Consider the following 14,774-nt stretch of genomic DNA (forward strand, 5'->3'; position numbering starts at 1 on the left):
GAACATCAAAAACAAAAGACAATGGAAGAGGGTGGGGGAAGCTTACGGCTAACTCAGTGTGGAAATAATATGCAATAATGTATTCAACATGCAAAATATATAGATGAATACGTAATTAGCACCTTGTTATTTATATATTGCTTTGCAATAAAGAAACAGCATGAGATGTCAGAGAGGAAGACGGGGAGAGACAGGGCTGATAGTCATTTTCCAGAATGCATCAGTGCAGCATGAGAGAGGGGAAATGGGGTGTATAATGTGGATGCTTCCGGGGATGCCGTAAATAAGTGCTTAGTAAAGCCTCTGGCCTGTTTTAGCCTGTGGTTCTGGTTTACTACTTTAAAATGTACATTTTACTGCATTATTTAGTCATAATTAGGTCATATTTAAGGTTTAGTGTTTAAATCCACACTTAACCCTAAACTTTTGCATGTCTCCCCAAACCATTAGCATTTAGATATGAATGATACCCCATGGCACTTTGAGGAGAGATGTGCTATTCATATTCTAAAGCCATTTGTCTTACCTTTTCTGCAGGGTGGATAATAAAACCTGCATAAATGTATAACCAAGGCTAATTAGAAAAACATGCATCTACTGTACCTACATTTAGTCCAAAAATGTACATATACATGCAATTGGCTGAATTTTCCAGCTGAAATGGACACTAGTGGCTGTAAAACATCAACAATGTTTATCCTTTGAACTAGTTATGATTACAGGGAGATTATTGATTAATAAAGACTTATTTTTGTGCAGGTCCTTGAATGATACTATGTCATCACCTCAAAACTGTTACCATAGTGCATGATTTGTAAACAAGCACATTTCTACAGTGGCATCACATGACTAGCTCAATATGTTAGGCTTTTCTAATGTGGGAAACTTGCTTGTTAGTCCGGCTGTTACAGCATTGCACTTGCGATGTAAAACTCGAGTACGAGTCCTGTAAAACATGTCACAACATTTTATGAAAGAGCTCAAAGATTTGTAAAAAGCTAAAACAGTATTGTTGCTTCAGCAAACATGTTTTTAGTAGAGCTTGGCGATATATCTAACAATATGATCATGCGCATCTAGTCAGTAAATCTGGTTCTGTGATTACCGCTAAATCACCATCATGTTTGGTTTTCTAAGGGGCATTTGTGGCCTAATGGTTAAAGAGTCAGACTTGTCGCAAGTTTGAGTACCGGCAAGTATCGTAGGTTCCTCCAAGGTGAGGCACTAAGCAAGGCATTGAACCCCCAAATGCTCCCAGAGTGTGTTCACTGTGTGTGTTTGTGTGTGTTCACTACTCACTGCTGTGTGTGTTAAATGCAGAGCACAAATTTCAAGTATGGTACACCATACTTGGCTAAACGTCATGTCACTTCACAAACTTTCAGAGCATCTCACTGAACATGTATTTTCCTACCTACCACTAGTAGTAGTAGTACGTCAAGCAATGCAACATGCAAGAATCAACATATTATCATTTTGCAGAAATGTCACCAGTTGCACGTTTTTACAATGTGGAAATCCCCTAGATTTACATTGACTTCAGTGGGCTCTTTTAAATACCATGACATGCTAGAAACCACATAGCAACATACTAAAAACCACTTAGAACACCTTATAAACCACATAGCAACAGATTGGCAATCACACAACACCTTAGGATCATGATGGGGAGTTTTGGACTATGTTTTTAGCCCTAGCTGTTTTTGGCAATGGATTTGTTTTCTCTCAGTACAAGCGTCAAGCAAAATGTTAATGGAGTCCCTGTCTTAACTAATCCAGTGGTAGATCACAGAAAACAATAGTAATGAATCACCTGTGATTACTGTCAGCCACATTCGTTTGTTTTACTCTTCCTGAGAGCTACATCTGTATTTCAATTAGGTAAGATCAGAAAACGTCTACTCTGCTCTCTACCAGTTTAGACTTGGGCGTCTGCCAGCTGAAGAGGAAGACAAACTGGCTTTAAGAGTTTAATGACCGCAGGGCACCAAAACAAAGAACAAGCTCTTCCTTCTCCATTGCACATAGCTTCCAAACCCCTGATGTTGCATTTTTAACCTTGGAAACATCTGCTAACCCTATCTTTTTTCTCAAGCAACAAGGAGAAAGGGTTGTCTGAGTTGGGTTAACTTTCTTAACATAAAATGTAATTTCCCTTTACAATTTGTTAGGTATAATAGTAAGTGGGAAGCGGAAACATGACTTTAAAAATGACTTCAAAGGACAGTTTTCTTGTGAAAACTGTCAGTTAGGGAGGGCTTGCAAACCCCATCTGTCATGTGAAGATTAATGCTTTGTATTTTAGCGTAGGGTGTCTGAGACAGGGGTGGGAGAGAAGTGCTCTATCATGAATGCTGAGGCAGTTAATATTTTTTCTCAACTGCTCTCGCAGCATTGAAGAGGTCAGTTGCTCTATGCTCTCGCTCCCCAATGCGGCTCTTGAAGCAGATATGCTTACCTTAACCCCTAAATAAGTCTCTCCACCTCTAAAGAGTGTGTGTCAGAGATCTTTGAGAGGGGTGCGTACTGCAGAACAACACCTGAGCTCAAAGCACCTTGGGTCGATTATGTAATGGCATGTCTTCTTGTTCATACTGGAAGCTAACAAATCCTAAGCGTGTTACTAAAGGCCATCTGTGTCATAGTTCGTTCACTCACACACTCATACACACACTGTCCCCTCACCTCCTCCCACTGGTGGATGTATCTGATGAGGCGTGAAAGCCTGAGAAGACGGAGCAAGCTGAGGATTTTGGTGAAGCGGACGATACGCAGCGCTCGGGCCGTCTTGTAGACCTCCGAATCAAAGCCTTTCTCTACTATTAGAAAGATATAATCCACCGGGATGGAGGACAGGAAGTCTACCACGAACCAACTCTTCAGGTAGTTCATCTTAATGACCTTTGGGTCCAGGATTATCTCCGAGCTCTCCTCGTTCACAATTCCAGTTCTGAAGTTCATGACCAAGTCCACCAGGAAGATGGTGTCTGAGGCCACGTTGAAGATGAGCCAGCTGGTGGTAGTTTGCTCGGAAAAGAAGGTAATTCCCACAGGAATGATAATTAGATTCCCCATCATCATGATGAGCATTATCAAGTCCCAGTAGAACCTGCAGAGGAGAGAGAAAATGACGTGTTAAAGTAGGACCACTTGAAGGCAAAACCGTTTTTCTTTTCTCCTCGTTTAAATCTGCAGTAGGTAACTTTTGTAAAAATATATTTTTTACATATTTGTTAAACCTGTCATTATGTCCTGACAGTAGAATATGAGACAGATAATCTGTGAAAAAATCAAGCTCCTCTGGCTCCTCCCAGTGTCCTATTGCCATTTGCAGAAATGCATCCGCTCCCGGTAAGAAACAACCAATCAGAGCTGCGGTCCGTAACTTTGTTTGTGTTCAAAATGTAGAAAAATGAATATAATAAGTGAGTACACCATGAATCCATTTTCCAAACCGTGTTTTTAGCTTGTCCTGAATCCCTAGGGTGCACCTATAATAAATGTTTATATTCGGACTATTTTAGATTGCTTCGGGGATACCGCGGCGGAGTAACCCAGTACCTTTGTGATTCTTCATAGACATAAACAGAGAGAAGTAGATCCGGCTACGATGTTCTTCCGCAAGACGCAAGCAGTTCTGTTTATTAACCGCTAGAGCGTCAAAAGTTCCCTACTTTTAACAGCATTGAGAAAAATTAGAATTGAAAAAAATGGTTCCCTTTCAGTTTGTGAGTGCAGATTTGTATTGATTTGGCCACATTGCACAGGAAGTTGAGTTGAAATATGAATTAGAATGACAGATAGTAGAGTTTACTGAACATCAATTTAACACAGTAAAATGAATTTTGTGAAATGAAGTGTTTCTGTATTCTGATCCACAAAAGGTTATTTATTAAACCAGCATCTCATTCTGAAGACCAGCATCCATAACACAACATTTGCAGGTCATTTCAGCAGATATAAGTGTATTTTCCCGTCAAACTCATGACTCATTTCCATGACCTGATCTATCAAAGATTTATACATGAATTGACTTTACAACTATTTCAAAAGCACTTTCGCATTCTCTCCTATCCCGATTCTGTTCCCAACAGCAGAAAAATACTAGCCCTGTTCAGTATGAAGATGATGTAGCAGGACTGGCAAGATTAAATTCCTGCTCTTTTCTGCTGGAATGCCCTCACTGCGATGGCCCTCGGATATATGTGATGTTTCTCTGGGTCCTGTCTAACAGACTTCCTTCAGCGATCAGTACAGCTCGCGCCTGCAGTCTGCACACGATGCACTACAGCTCATTTCCCTGTCGCTTTTGATATCACCGCCAACACTTCCTGCTGGATTGCCACCCTGTGACAGCGCAGTACAGCTCGCGCTTTGCTCTCTGGATGAGGAGGCAAAAAGCCACAGGACCAAAAAGGCAAGAGGGAGATTGTAACATGAGAGGGTTTCCCTTTTCTTACAGTATGTGAGAGTTGTATGTGTTTACAACCGTCTGTTTGCGACATTCTGCTTTGCTTGTACAATCTGCAGATAGCTAATTAAAGGTACACGCTGTAATTGCTGAGCCAGCAGCATTTGAACCCTCAGGAATTAGCTTGAGTTTTGAAAATATGTGAATGGAACTTCTTTCAGAAACATTTACAAATCTTTCCAATCACAAACTTTTGAACGGTAGAGTGATCTAAATTATAAAAATATCAGCATTATCAGTTATGATCATTTATCACTTGACTGATACCAACGTTTTGCTTGTCAGCCTACAGTAAAGCACCAAACCACACTCTTATTACTGATGTTATATAAACATTATGTAAAACTTTCTATTTACAGCTCACAAAATTATTATAAAATGTGATTTGTGGTACTCTGCAGTCTCAGTATGTCCTTCGTTCTCTCTCTTCACCAGAGAACTAAACTCGAGAGAGGTTTTCAGTTGCTTGGCAGAAGATGCAGCGCACAGCTCATACAGTGAGAAGAAACACATTATGATTTCGAACCTTTAGTGTTACATAACAAGACACGCAAAAAAAAAAAAGAAGCGCGAACCAAAGGACAAAACGACAGTATTTGAACTTTCTGCGTATTTAATTAATTCCAAATACGAGTAATTATTTTTATAAAAAATTGTATACGTATATAATCCTCAAAATATCCCTGTTTGTTATTGTAATTATTCATTTATTTTTTGTTATCATTAGTCATTCAATCTGCTTCTTAATGTCTATTTAGCACGGGTTGCATTGTCATTCGCAAGCATGTTTGACAACAAGCCAAACCAAACACAAGTCAAGTAATTAGTGAACACTGCTATATTGGTGGTATTACTCATGCCACCTAATGTGAAGAAATCTTCCTCAGCACAAAAGGGAAAAATAGCCCATTTTTATGTCTGCCTTGAGCAGACATGAGTCAGCTCTCTGATAGGAGTCCAGCAGACAACAGAAGAGATTTTTTTTTTGCAACACTGAAATGTTCCGAGGTCAGCGTATTGTATATACACATGCACACATACTGTATTTGCATTAATGTAGCTCCTGTGTCTTGTAAAATCCAAAGGCAGAAGTATTTTGACAGGCGCCGGGCTATCCTAGAGAACCATACAAGATGTCCTGGCCGCTGATAACGGCATACATCCATGAACTAAAATAGATGCTTTCAAGAATCCTATCTCATGCTAAAAACCCCTGGCTGGGGCCTCCGATGAGGCCGATGCACTTGGCTGTAATGGAGCTGAGCGAATGAGAAAAGCGCTCGGCCTTGCTTTATATATATCTACCGATCCAGTATTTAATAATTGTCTGTGCTTCGGTCCAAAAAGTCATCTTTGGTTAATAATATACACCTTGGTTATTTTTGCTTTTGGGAGCAGTAAAAAGATGAAAGAATTCATTATTTGTTATTGCTTCTACTGTTGGTTGCAGTATAGCTGGGACTGTGCATGAATTGCACGTGAAGGTATATTGAGTACCCGTACTGAGAGAGGTTTGACAGGCCGTTTTGCTTTTGTAACTGTAGCCTTGACAACCGAAAGACAGGCAGGCTGTATTGTCAGAGGTGGGATGGTTGCCATGTGACCATCTGTCCTGCTGGTGAACACTAAAGACAAGCATAGAGGACATGAACCAGACACAATGCTTCTATATGCTCAGATGTGCTTTTCTGTCTCTCTGCCGCAGCTGCATCCTCACCTCAGTGTGGAATGGAGATCTTTAAAGGAATAATATGCACAAAAATGAAAATTCTGTCATTTATTATCCTCCTGTCATTTCATCATGATGCCAAGCTCTAAAATAAAACAATAATGTGTTCTGAAGTGGTTATGAGTACAAATCACGTTCACCAGATAGATCGATCGATCACATATGTATTTATAAAGAGACACAGATTTCTCTTAACTGTGGCCTGTTTGCAGAGCTCTCCAGTCATACTGCATTCATAAATTGGGCGCTCTTCAGCATTGTATGCGAGAAAAAAAATACAGACTAAGGCTATTTAAAGAGTACCAAGGGGCATCAGTTTGGAGGAAGTGAGACATGCACTTGCAAAGACCTTCATTAGACTTTGGGACACGTCTTTGAGACAAGCCTCCAAAAAGCAACAGCAAAAACCATCAATAATGCAAGACAAACTTGCATGCCCCTAAAAATAGAGGTTAATCTAGGTTTAGAAATCAGAGGCTGTTTGATAAGGAGAAGGAATCTGCTAACATAAAAATCCTGCTTTTCCATAACCTTTGTGATTAAATTATAAGCCAGAGATTTGACCCGAGCTTATTCATTACCTGATAAATCCTGCCACTAAAAAAAAAATGTAAACATGCACAAAGTCACCCAAAATGGTGAAGGAACCCTGTGAAGGCGACGTCAGTCACGTCTGAAGATTTTCAATAGATTTTCCTTTCCCCAGTGAGGAATTGTGACTACAGCAATAGGCTGGACAAACAGGGAAAGCAAGAGACAGATGACATGCAATATGGAGGACCGATAAAAGAAGCATACGACTGAGTCACGCATGATAAAAGTCAATGACAAAAGATCTCAGGCCACATCAAGTCAAGCATGAGCCCTTTCTAAAAACAATGAATAATGAATCTTACTAACCTCCTATTAATCTTTAAAGGACCACATTGGGATATTGAGTTACCTAATGCTTCAGAACCAAAACAGCGTAATGTGAATGCTGTTGTCACTCATGTGGTGTTTCTGGTTCCAGCTTTTTCAGTTCACGGCTGGGACGTTATTGGAAGAAAATAAGTCAGTTTCACAAAATTAACTATGGAAAAAGCTTGGAAACAAAATAGCAGTTCCCTGTGTGGGTGAGAAAGGAAAGCCATTGTAAATGAGCAGACGAATCCGAAGCATGCCAAGTGTAGCCAGAATCACACGGTTCAGGCTTTACATCCATTAGAAGCAATAACCACTATCATCCTCCCATTGACTCTATTTTACTCTCTGTCCACCATCTCCCTCTTTGTATCTTCTATTTTCTCTTTCTCACCTGTTTTCTCCTTTTCTGGCTCTCGCTTTGATGTAAAGCCTATTTGGCAAGTGCGATCAAAGGCTCAATATTGTGTGCAGAATTGAATCATGGCCATCTTAGAATGTTATGAAGTAGCTAGCAGCTAATTAATTTAATAAAATAAAGAATGTTATTTTAGCATTGTTTATATACTGTAGTATTATTTATATGCTGTTGTATGACATTTTTAGAATTAGTTTTATTTTAATATTTTCAGTAAAATTTGTATGTAAATTATAGTTTAAGTAGTGATGTGCTTCGTCATTTTAATTCGTTTTTGTTTAAATTATTACTGTTTTGCTTGATTTTGATTTCTATTTTAGTTTAATTTCAGTGCTTCAACCTATTTGTTTGTGTTAGTTTCCAAGGCAAAATTTCTCATTTTCATTTAAGCTTTCATTTATGTTTTAAAGCAAATTTTTGTTAAAATTGTATTCGTTTTGTTACGAGCTTTTGTGATTTTTATTAGTTTTTGTTTAAATTGTTTGTTTTGCTTTATTTTTTATCTCTTTTATGGTAATTTTAGAACTTCAGCTTTTACTTTTTTTTCTGTTTCCAAGGCGACATTTCTTATTTTTGTGCCAATTTTTACATTTGTTAAAAAGTTTGTCATTTGGTTATGTACTTTTTAATGTTTATCATTTTTTAGATAAATTATTTATTTTTAGTTTTAGTTTTATTTCATTTCTTTTATTCCAGTTAGTGGCCAAGGGAACATTTCTAATTTTCATTTAAGTTTTACTCCCTTAATATGTTTTATATTGTACAATATGCATATGATTGCTAAGCAGCAGCGTCATTTGTGCATTATGGCAGAAAGGTCAATCACATTACATCACAGGGTTCAGAGCAATGTTAATCTCGTTCAGTGTTTGTTGCACATCTAATCCAATATCACCTTCTCTCATCCCTGCTGATGTTGGAGGGCTTTACACAAACAGCTCCGATATGTTTCAGGGGTGGCGCAGCCTAGTGGTTAAAGACCTGAAAGGTTGTAGGATTAAATTTGTGAACTATGTGATTACTTAGCGTACACAATCTGTGTACTGTGAGCATCCCATAAAACATCAGCTAAATTAGGTTGGCTAAATGTCAAATAGTAGTTGCAGTAGAAATGGACTTCCAGCAGACATAATGGGTCATTCATATTGTATAGTATCGGCTGACCTCTTTAACTTTAAATAATAATGTGTTTTTTTTACTTTAGAAATTAGCTTTGGACTTGCTCAGGCAATAAATTATTATTAATTATGACTTGACTGATTGCACGAACCCAGTTTCACTAGTGAACATATGTTGCAATTTTCTAAGTCTCTTTCAAGCGTGTGAAATTGCCAATTTATTAAGAAATATAAAGTTTTTATTATTATTATTATTTACATGGTGTTGACTTTATTTAGTATTTAGTTTAAACATATCTTTAGATAAATTTAGATAAAGAAAAAAAGAAACACCTGGAACATTTCCTAATTATGATGATTATTATGTGGTCACTTTAATAGTTATAATAATATTTTAAGTAAATATATTGACATGTAAAAGGTGTGGGTATATATATATATATATATATATATATATATATATATATATATATATATATATATATATATATATATATATATATATATATATATATATATATATATATATATACTAATTTGAAAATGCAGTGCATATTAGATTAGGTATATTATTAGGACCCTGCTTTGGTAGTTAGGTGGTGCCTTGGGAGTGAAACATCTGAGTTGCTTTGCTCTTACTTGTTACACATAATATACCAAAGCAAACTACATCAAGTACAAGGGATAAATAAAACAGTGAAACATGTGGGAGTCCAGCTAATGACCCTGTATGGGATAGAGTTCTCCACATTCATGAACAGCGTGAAGCTGCTTTCAGCACCATGGAGAGCGTTATGGGCTGAAACTAATGATCAGACTTGATACTGTTTCTACACTAACCTATTTGAGCTATTGATGTCTTTTGTTAGTTTCTTATTAAAAAGTTTGCTATTGTTAAGTTTACAGAAAATAACTCAGGTTGTTCAATTGAAATTATGACTTAAAGTTCACCAAAATTAGCCTCTCCAACAACTATAACAATTAAAAATTTGAAAGAAACGTTGTGGTTTGTGCTCAAAAAAAGAATTAATGGAAAGTCCAATTTACCATCAATAAAGCAGTGGATATTTTTTGAAATTAAAAACATTATTTAAATATACAGTAAATAGTATTTATATATATATATATATATATATATATATATATATATATATATATATATATATATATATATATATATATATATATATATATATATAATGTTTATCATGTATGGTGAGGTAACCCACTGCTAACCTTTTTGTTTTTTGTTTTGTTTTTTCAGTTAAACCTGACATTTTTGCAGTATATATTCATTTATCCATCCATCCACCTATCTATCTATCTATCTATCTACCTACCTACCTATCTACCTGTTTTCTGTCTACATTGGTGCAATGGAGTATGAAACTATAGCTTGAGACTTCAAGCCTCCAAGTGGCCAAACAAACTCCAAATGATGAACAAAAGTATGAAATTATGCTGTTGCTTATGGAATAATGCCTTTCCTAACAAGCTATTTAAAGATAACCTAGTGTTACATTGTCAATTATTTGTCCGTAGTAGTCTAATTTGAAGAGGATCTGCTAATCAAGTCGTGCATGAAACGTTCTCGTGGGGGCATTGGGTTTGAAAATCCCCTCCATTCACCTGACTAACGCGATTAGCGTTAAACTGCTTTAGATCAACTGCCCCAGCGCTAAAATTGGCATGGGCTATTACCTGGTGAGAGCCACACGGGATCATAAAGAGCCACAAGATAATACTATAGAATAATCCGCGTTTGTGCCTCCAAACAAGACGTGATCTTGCAGCCACCCTCGTTTCTTTTCATCTCACGACAGACATTAACAGCTATGTGTTTACAATGCCAGAGAGTGATGCATCATTCCCTGCGCGCACCAGCACACACGTCTTACACAATAGCAGAATGAATGCCCAATGATGGCAGGTCGGAGACAACCCATGATGACTGCTGTCCCGTTTATTCACCGATATGACATTCACCCCTACTCGTGCCAAGGGCATTGCGTGCGTTCAGGTTCTGGTTCTCCGAAACGCCACGCTTAATGACTGCAAACGCGGCGCGCAGAGCACGAATCCCATTTTACTGTGACCTGAGTGTGCGTGGGAAGGTGACTTTCCACACTCCTTACCTAAAATCACTATAGGGGTGAATGATCCAATATCCAGCCGTCTGCACTCTCTCCTGCTCTTTCTCCACGGCTTTCTGACTCCCGAACATCCGCAAGGAGAACTTATTCACCCCGGGCTGCATCATGGCTCCAAATTGCCGCTGCATAAACCCGGATTGCCTGGACGCGGCGTCCATATCGTCAAACCCGACCATGGCTTCTTCCCGGTCCCCCTTTGCACTCACTGAGTTGCCGTGTTCTTTCATGTTCTGGCTTCCCATGCTGTTCTTCAAGAGCGAGTCTTGCCTCTGGAACACATTATTCCCATCCGCTTTCTCCTCTTTGTTGCTCGAGAACGAATTGGATTTGTCTTCCATGGCGGTTTCAGAACGTGCTGTCTCCGGGTGCGGAGGACAGGCTACGCTTAAAAGTCGAAAGGAGCAGCTGGCGGCTCTTCTGTTTCATTGGACGTCCCTCAAACCACCGCTGCCTCCAGTCCGAGTGCTGCTGCACAACTGAAAGGCAGAGCAGTGGTGAACCGGACAGGATCAGCTTTCTTGGTCTGCTGCCATCTACTGTCGGGATTGAGCGCGGCCCGCGTCCCGTGGCTCTCCAAGCGTGTCGCGGACGCGGACGCACCGCCATAATGCGCTGCTCCGATATGCTTCCAGACTGAAAGAGTGCCAAAGGAATACGATTTGAACATGATGTTGTAGACGCAAATCAGGGTTATGTAAAGCATTTGGGAAGGGCATGTTTTATTATGAGGTGAACTGAAATGGCAATTATGGAAGACTAACATCCCTGTGGTCTATAAAATACCATGTGTAGTAAGGCTTTGTGGAATGACAAAATCGAGCATAATTATATATATATAATATATATATATATATTTAATATATATATATATATATATACATATATATACACACACACGCACACATACAGTACAGACCAAAAATTTGGACACACCTTCTGATTCAAAGAGTTTTCTTTATTTTCATGACTATGAAAATTGTAGAGTCACACTGAAGGTATCAAGGGCTATTTGACCCAGAAGGAGAGTGATGGGGTGCTGCGCCAGATGACCTGGCCTCCAGTCACCGGACCTGAACCCAATCCAGATGGTTTAGGGGTGAGCTGGACCGCAGACAGAAGGCAAAAGGGCCAACAAGTGCTAAGCATCTCTCGGGGAACTCCTTCAAGACTGTTGAAGACCATTTCAGGTGACTACTTCTTGAAGCTCATCAAGAGAATGCCAAGAGTGTGCAAAGCAGTAATCAAAGCAAAAGATGGCTACTTTGAAGAACCTAGAGTAGGACATATTTTCAGTTGTTTCACACTTTTTTGTTATGTATATAATTCCATATATAATTCCACATGTGTTTATTCATAGTTTTGATGCCTTCAGTGTGAATCTACAATTTTCATAGTCATGAAAATAAAGAAAACTCTTTGAATGAGAAGCTGTGTCCAAACTTTTGGTCTGTAATGTACATGCACATTTTGTATTATAGATATTTTGCTCAAAATGTAACAAAAATACTTTATATTTTAATAACCAAGTGGGTTACACATTTATTTATTTATTTATTTATTTGTAATCTAGTAAATTAATGTTACATCTGAAGGGTATTTAATCTTTTTACTAGATGTCTGCAAACCAAAAGATCATTATTAGATAAAAAAAAAGTTTGGCAATTTTAAAAAGAAAAGTCTCTAAACAATATAACTAATATTATAGTATAATAAGTTCTGACTGGACTGGCATTCATAATTATATTACGAAAGACTAACTTCTCTGTGGTTAAAACCTCACAATAAATGGGAGTTGTATGACAAAACAGTATTTATACATTTTCTTATTATGGAAACCAAAAGCCCTATTATAGTTATTTTCCTGCAAATTCAGTAAAAATAAGTTACATTTTATTGACTGTGGTAATGCATCTTTATTTATTTATTTGTTTGTTTGTTTGTTTATGATGTCATTTATTCATGATTTTTTTTTTATGAATTTATTTTATCATACCAGAGCCAACAATATTCATACTACATCTATGTCAAGTAAAAAAAAAAAAAAGGTATAGATAGAATATAATCAAGCAATCAGTATACTGGAGAAAGAAGAGGGGTTTTTAAAAATGTGTCTTTGGAGAAAGTGCTGTAATTTTTACTGTGGTGTAGGAGGTGACAACATTATAAATAGTATAATCAAATCTCTACCAGCTGACACATTTCTGCAGTCACATAGTAGCCTAAATTATACTGTCAGCCCTATGGCAAGACTCAAATATTTTAAATTCAAGACTGTCAACCTGAAAATCTGGTTGCAGGCTCTAAATCCACCGCCAATTCAGGGGCATTTTAAATCTGAAGTAAGAAATGTTGATAAAACAGCTTGAGATATGGCTAACTAATCTTTTCAGGTCTTTAAAACCTGCTTTCATCTGCTTCTTTCAACCATGAGAGAACCGCTCCATATTAACACTAGAAGCTCTGGCCCTGAACTGATCGTTTTCTCAAAATAAGTGCGCTGCTATCATCAGAGAAATATAAAAAAAAAAAATCGACTTTATACACCCTGCCTAAACTTATGGTTCAACTGACGTCACTTAAAGTGATAAAACACAACATTTAAAGTTTAGTATACAGAATTTGGCTTTCAATATGGGCACGTCAGATTGATTTCATTCTCTTTACAGTCCTGTCAAGTTGTTCCCAGCTGCAGAGAACTGATTTACTGATTTAGAGAGGAAAATAGAGTTGATGATGATGGCGATGAAGATTTGTGCATGCCGGATAGTGGTGTGTTCATCGTGGACATAAGACAATATGCACAATCAATGAAAACTGTGAAACCTTCTGTGATAGTGAGCCAGTGGGGCTTAAAGCCACAAAATGCACAAAATGCACATGATGATTTTAAACCTGGTCTCACCAAATTCATAGGAAAATTCAGAATCAGATGGCTGTGGACTATATTACAACAAAACTGATGATTCACTACTGGAAAATCTTGGCACAGGGAACTTCCTGCTACTGGGCAGCATTCATGTGAAGACTTTCCAGCAGTGAAGTCATTATATAAGTTAACCAAATTAAAGCTGACATTCCTTTTATTTCCTCTGTTTTGCTTTCAGCTTGAGTTTTGCTTGGATTAGTTGGCATACCAACTGTTCCCTTACAGGGCAGTCCAGATTGCTTGTGTAACTTTAGTTTTGAGGCGAAACGTTGCGTAATTTATGAACACAAGGTAATAACTCACAGAGACTGATTACAGAGCTTTAAGCACTGCTGGATCACGTGTGTGTGGGGGCTGAAAGAAACTCTGGCATATGCAAAGGTCTCGCTGGACGCAACTGTGGCACATGAGACAAATGAAGGGTATTTCAAATCACCACTTTATGTTTTTATGTATGAAAATGTGATTTGATGCTCTTGAAGTAATTAAAAAATCTGAATTTGGCACAGATGTGGGAAGCTGATTTGCATATCATCCTGTGAGGCTAATGTTCTCATGTGCACCTAGTAGGATACATCATGCAATATTTTACCCAGATGTGAAATATTACATGATATTCCTGCCAGCTATTCCTAACGCAACATATATATATATATATATATATATATATATATATATATATATATATATATATATATATATATATATATATAATATATATATATATATATATATATATATATATATATATATATATATATATATATATATATATATAATATATATATATATATATATATATATATATAATATAATAATATAATCTTATTACAGTACATGTACTCATTAAAAAATGATTATGTAATCCAGATTACATGTAATCAGTTACTATCCAGCACTGTGTATGAGTGAGCGGAAAGAGTCATTTTGAAACACAATGCTTAATTTTTTTTCTGTATATATATATACACAATTTATTACTAAATTAATAAATAAAATAAATCATATTGCTATATACATTCAGAAAGTCTTCCAGTTTAATGGAACTGCACACAC

The 14,774-nt window shown here is 37.3% G+C and overlaps 1 protein-coding gene across 1 annotated transcript in view; it reads right to left on the reverse strand.

Moving 5' to 3' along the window:
• LOC127942374 (potassium/sodium hyperpolarization-activated cyclic nucleotide-gated channel 1-like) overlaps window positions 1-11,350 on the reverse strand; it is an 81,742-nt gene extending 70,392 nt beyond the window's left edge. The window contains exons 1-2 of the mRNA XM_052538082.1: window positions 10,775-11,350; window positions 2,686-3,109 (exon numbers count right to left, since the gene is read on the reverse strand). Coding sequence (XP_052394042.1) covers window positions 2,686-3,109; window positions 10,775-11,130 — 780 coding nt within the window. The 5' untranslated portion in view covers window positions 11,131-11,350. The remainder of the gene's footprint in view (window positions 1-2,685; window positions 3,110-10,774) is intronic.
• Between the last annotated feature and the right edge of the window lie 3,424 nt (window positions 11,351-14,774).

The sequence above is a fragment of the Carassius gibelio genome, chromosome A21 (genome assembly GCF_023724105.1).
Source record: "Carassius gibelio isolate Cgi1373 ecotype wild population from Czech Republic chromosome A21, carGib1.2-hapl.c, whole genome shotgun sequence".
NCBI classification, from domain to species: Eukaryota; Metazoa; Chordata; class Actinopteri; order Cypriniformes; family Cyprinidae; genus Carassius; species Carassius gibelio.